At 44.3% G+C, this 4673-nt stretch overlaps 1 protein-coding gene across 3 annotated transcripts; it reads left to right on the top strand.

The window, feature by feature from the left end:
- Nucleotides 1-300: 300 nt before the first annotated feature.
- On the top strand, nucleotides 301-4448 carry LOC123411274 (dihydroneopterin aldolase 2-like). 3 transcript variants are annotated; one of them, XM_045104205.1, is made up of 4 exons: nucleotides 301-733; nucleotides 819-976; nucleotides 1711-1808; nucleotides 1900-1992. In XM_045104205.1, the coding sequence occupies exons 1-4, from the start codon at nucleotides 516-518 to the stop codon at nucleotides 1903-1905; spliced, it is 480 nt and encodes a 159-aa protein (XP_044960140.1). In that variant the 5' UTR covers nucleotides 301-515; the 3' UTR covers nucleotides 1906-1992. The 3 variants fall into 3 exon arrangements, with proteins under 3 accessions (XP_044960140.1, XP_044960142.1, XP_044960141.1); XM_045104207.1 differs by lacking the exons at nucleotides 301-733; nucleotides 819-976 and adding exons at nucleotides 2409-2636; nucleotides 4218-4448 and having other exon boundaries at nucleotides 1120-1808; nucleotides 1900-1998; XM_045104206.1 differs by lacking the exons at nucleotides 301-733; nucleotides 819-976 and adding exons at nucleotides 2406-2636; nucleotides 4218-4448 and having other exon boundaries at nucleotides 1121-1808; nucleotides 1900-1998.
- Nucleotides 4449-4673: the final 225 nt, after the last annotated feature.

Below are 4673 nucleotides of genomic sequence, written 5' to 3' on the forward strand. Positions count from 1 at the left end.
ACCCAGTGTTGCCCTCTCGATATTTTCCATCCCCCCTCGATATTTTCCATCCCTAATGCAAAATATGTGCATATTTGTTGAAAAAGGGTTTACAATCAATTTAGATGATCACATCATCTTCAAAGTGCTTATTACATTCTGATTGGTCCATACACATCTCACGCGGATCATGGATCAAAGGCCGTCGGATGATCCCGGATCCAACGGTAGCCCTCACCTCCCTGGGCCGAAACCCAGTGTTGCCCTCTCGATATTTTCCATCCCCCCCTGGGGGGGTCCTTTCTTTCTCCCCTCGCTCTCTTCTCCTTCCTCTCTCCCCTCCCCTCCCCTCATCTGCCGCCCGTGCGCCCCTCTGCCGCCCGCGCGCGCCCTCACCTCCTCTGAGACCGCCGGAGACCTCCACCCTCTCCTCTACCCCACCACCGCCGGCGCCCCCACCTTCTCCTTCTTTCCCAAGCGCCCGAAACCCTAGCCCGCGGCGCAGCCATGGTGACCGAGCTCTGGATCCGCGGGCCATGGCGGGGGACGGCGAGGAGGAGCCGCCGGCGACGGGCGATGGCGGCGACAAGCTGGTCCTGCGCGGGCTGCAGTTCCACGGGTTCCACGGCATGAAGCAGGAGGAGAAGAAGCTGGGCCAGAAGTTCGTGGTCGACATCGACACCTGGACGGACCTCGCCGCCGCCGGGGACTCCGACGACATCTCCCACACCGTCAGCTACACCGACATCTACAGGTCCACCCCGTCTCGGTCTCGTTCAGCTTCAGCTTCAATTTCCTGACACCGAAGTATGTAAATGTCAATGTGATTCCTCTTGCAGGATAGCCAAGGGCGTGGTGGAAGGCCCGTCACGGAACCTGCTGGAGTCGGTGGCTCAGTCGATCGCCGCCCTATCCTTCCCCCCGCCGCTAGCCCGCTCCCATCACGGCGCCCCCAGTCCACACCAACGCTGCCGACCTGCCTTAGCAGGTTTGCAAGGTACAATCGATCTTCCTGCAATTCCGCTGAGCAAATCTGGGAAGATAAAGATGTATAATTGATGCATACAGTGCTCCTGCTTATATTGCCATTGATATCAATTCATGTTCATGTCAACCTAGTAAGTAATCAAGGAAAATATACTAAAGCGGGTACATGAACTGTTAACTTATTTTACATATATTTCCATGCTCTGCATCTAGCACCATTCTTGCCTCTACTGTTGAGCTTATGTCAAGTGTTCTAATTTAAACTGGAATGCTTAGAAGAATACAAAATACTTTTCCAAGCAGTGATTATTGGATTATTTAAGTATCTTAGAGAACATAATTGCTTAGAGTGTGAAGAAGACCTTTATCCGGGTGCTATTTTTCTTGGTTTTACCTGTGAGTCAGTGTGCTCTGTTATGTGTAAGTAGTGTCATGGTGTGGTTCAGAAACCTTTTGGTTGGTACTTGGTAATGCAAGAGGATAATATTCTGCTCCAAAGCTTGCTGAAATTGAAATGTTCCCCTATTGTATGCAAATAGCTGATGAGTAGCATTTCTTCTTTGATGCCTTACCTTTTTATGAAAGCTTAGTTGGATCACCTCCAGCACGGACAGATAGACAGACACTAGTTTTGTGATGCTTGTCTGCTGTCAAGTGTTCAGTTTGTGATAAAATGGGTGATGCTTTTATTTTGGGCTATTTGTTGGTGAATTGAGGTGCTAATCTCTCTGACGCTGATCTTAGAAACGCCGACTTCTCACCATGAAAGAGACGCCTGTTCTGGACTCCGAACGCCACATGCTGCTACGCAAATAGTTCACTGGTTTGCAGGAGAAGATGAGGTGCTGCTCTGAACCACTTTGTCTGTATTTTATTCATGTTTCAAGACATGGACGTTTTGATCACTCACTTGTTTGCTTTGTTGGTTCATAGCCATGATCTGGAGAGGCCTTCACCTGCAACGTCTGCGGGCAGTGCACCACGCGCGTCATCAACCCGCATGCCTACACCGACGGCACTGTGTTCGTTCAGGTATTGCCACTGTTAATTGTTCGATATATATCAAGGCTGAGCTGGTGCTGACACTGCCTTAGAGATGAATTTTACAGTGGATGACCTCATTTCATATGTCTATAAGAGCTACTGAATATCTAGACATAGTGGTAGTCTAGTTAACAAATGGAGGTTATTACCATATGGATACACTCTTGCACAGATTTTTTTTGGGCGCATATAATACTGAACAGGAATCATGATACTGGTATGCCTTGATAAAAAGATATGACACTGATAAAAATAGCAGGTTATGCTGTTTCAGTGTAAATACAAATTCAGGATATGGTTGCGGTGTAGGATTATGTTGTCTGATATCGCATTATGATTGATATCAACATGTCCCAAGTTGCCATAACATTTACATCTCTGTGTCCTGTATGCAGCAGCGCCGAGTTGCTGGAGCAGATGGTGGGATTCGGCAGCCTCGTGCCCAAGACCAAGAACCTAGTGGTGGGCGGCGGGCTGACAGGGTTCGTCTTCGGGGTTTACTACTACACCATGAGAGCTGTCGGCAACACTGATGAGCTGCAGGTCGCCATCGACAAGTTCGAAGACCTGAAGAAGAGGGACAATGCGGCCACCCCTGCCGCAAACCCCTCCACCCCAGGCTCATCGTAGGTGAAAACATGCTCTCAAACTTCTGTTTCCCTGGACCGAGCTTCTAAACTAGTTACCTCATAACCAGAGCTTAGAACCTTGGTTTGGTTTGTATGATAATGATGGGTCATGTTAGATAGAGCTTTTTATGGCATGGGTGGGAGTCCAGAATTAGTAATGCTTTTGTGGTAATGGTGGCCGCGGTGCCTGGAAGTTTGATATACTGTGCTACTGGAGCAGATTTTTTGGAATGGCCTTTGGGACAATGTGCCTTTCAGTTGGGATACATGGAATGTATGGTGCACTTTCTGTTGGAAATTGTAGACTATACAGTCTACCCTTTATGTCTTTTCTGTAGTGTCGTTCATAATGCATCTTTTCCGTAGTGTTGTTAATAATGCATATTGAGGTTAGAGGATAGGGACTTATTTATATACTTCACTTATTTTATTTCAAGAACACACACGAGTATCACGTGCTATTTCATTAATGTAGAAAGAAGTTTGTTACAAACAGAACCTGGAAGAAAACACCTCGGCCATCACAATGTAAACAACGGAACTATTCCTGAATATCTAATACAACACTACACTGCATCATCAATCGTCATGTAAGCTGTTGGATCTTGCTCTACAACGATATATCATGCATGGCTTAGTTTTGGAATTAGTTTTGATCTCTGTTTGTTTTTAATCATAATTAGAACATGACATGTTATCTGATGCTACACTGTTAAAGTTTGATGCTATCTTGTGTGCAACCTGTTTCTAGTTTATGCAGTCTTCGTCCTGTTTGTTCTCCATATATAATCTTTGTTACTTCTGCAATATCTTTGTTCTAGGCTAGAAACAGATTATATTTTCTTGCTGGTGACTTAGAAAATGGTATGAATGCTCATCTATTTTTTTATAATGCATGTTCCCTGGCGTTTATGATTCATCCCATGTACTCCTTCCTTTTGTAACATCGTCTTCTGACCCGATGGCAGTCATGAATTACTTTTGGCTCTAGGTTGTGTTTCTGTGATGGGGTTACTGTTTGCTACCATAATTAGGACATGATATATATGTACCCAGCATGATGAGATCTTGTGTGGAATGTGGTTCTTAGTTTCTGCAGTGGATAATGTTGACTCAACCTTTCCCCCCGTTTTTTGAATTTAGCCCTGCAACCTGAATCGTTGAATATGTGTCTTGCCCTGTTGTTTTCAGTAACCTTTGTTTATTCTGCAGTATCTTTGTTCCAGAAAATAGTATGACTGCTCATTTATTTTTTGTAATGTTCCCTGGTGTGTATGATTCACCCCATGTCGCTGTTAGATTTCTGGGCAATGCTGCAGAATGGACCCAGTTTGCAGAACAATTGCTGTTGGGAACTGAAGTTGTGCTTTGCAGCTTCTTATGCCTGTTAAGAACTTAACACGTGCTTTGCTTATTAAAAAAATCCTGACACAAGACAATTACTACCTGTATTCACTGATTTCTATGCCCCATTTTGCTTGTTTTACTCTTATTTACACAGACAGACTGACTACATCTTAGTGTGATGTTAGATTTGCTTTTATTTTGTTCCTAACCATTTTGTGTGATAACTTGCAGATGTTGGCCTTCATTCATGTTTCGTCGCGATGTCCAGGACGAAGAAGTGAGGAGAAGCACAAAGTTCTTGATCATTGAAGCTAGTTTTTTTTAGTTGTGTTACGTGATGTGGACTAGTTTTTATTGTAAACCTGATGCGAACCATGTTTGATTGCAATGTGCCAAGTTTGGATATGTTTGATTGTATTCATGATGTGATAGAGGTTCAAGTTATAATGGTTGTTTGACATATTTTGTAATTTCTGATGTGTGGGACCAATTTTGAGATCAGCATGACATGTGGGACCAGTACAAAAATAAAATGGCCAAAAAAGAAATCAATAGAAAGTAAAAGGCCACAACCCAAAAGAAAAAGGCTAAAATGTTGGGGATTATTGGGCCAGGCCCATGCAGCTAAGCAAATTAAAGAGAAAACATCATTAAATGGGCTAGATTAATGGGCTTGGTCCATCTAAA

This window comes from Hordeum vulgare, chromosome 7H (genome assembly GCF_904849725.1).
Source record: "Hordeum vulgare subsp. vulgare chromosome 7H, MorexV3_pseudomolecules_assembly, whole genome shotgun sequence".
In the NCBI taxonomy this organism is placed as follows: domain Eukaryota; kingdom Viridiplantae; phylum Streptophyta; class Magnoliopsida; order Poales; family Poaceae; genus Hordeum; species Hordeum vulgare.

What these genes read in the sequence shown, in the direction of transcription:
- LOC123411274 (XM_045104205.1), top strand. Translation starts at nt 516, where the DNA reads ATGGCGGGGGACGGCGAGGAGGAGCCGCCGGCGACGGGCGATGGCGGC. An exon ending in AGCTACACCGACATCTACAG is followed by an intron (nt 734 to 818) that starts GTCCACCCCGTC and finishes TTCCTCTTGCAG; the next exon opens with GATAGCCAAGGGCGTGGTGG. An exon ending in TGCCTTAGCAGGTTTGCAAG is followed by an intron (nt 977 to 1,710) that starts GTACAATCGATC and finishes CGCTGATCTTAG; the next exon opens with AAACGCCGACTTCTCACCAT.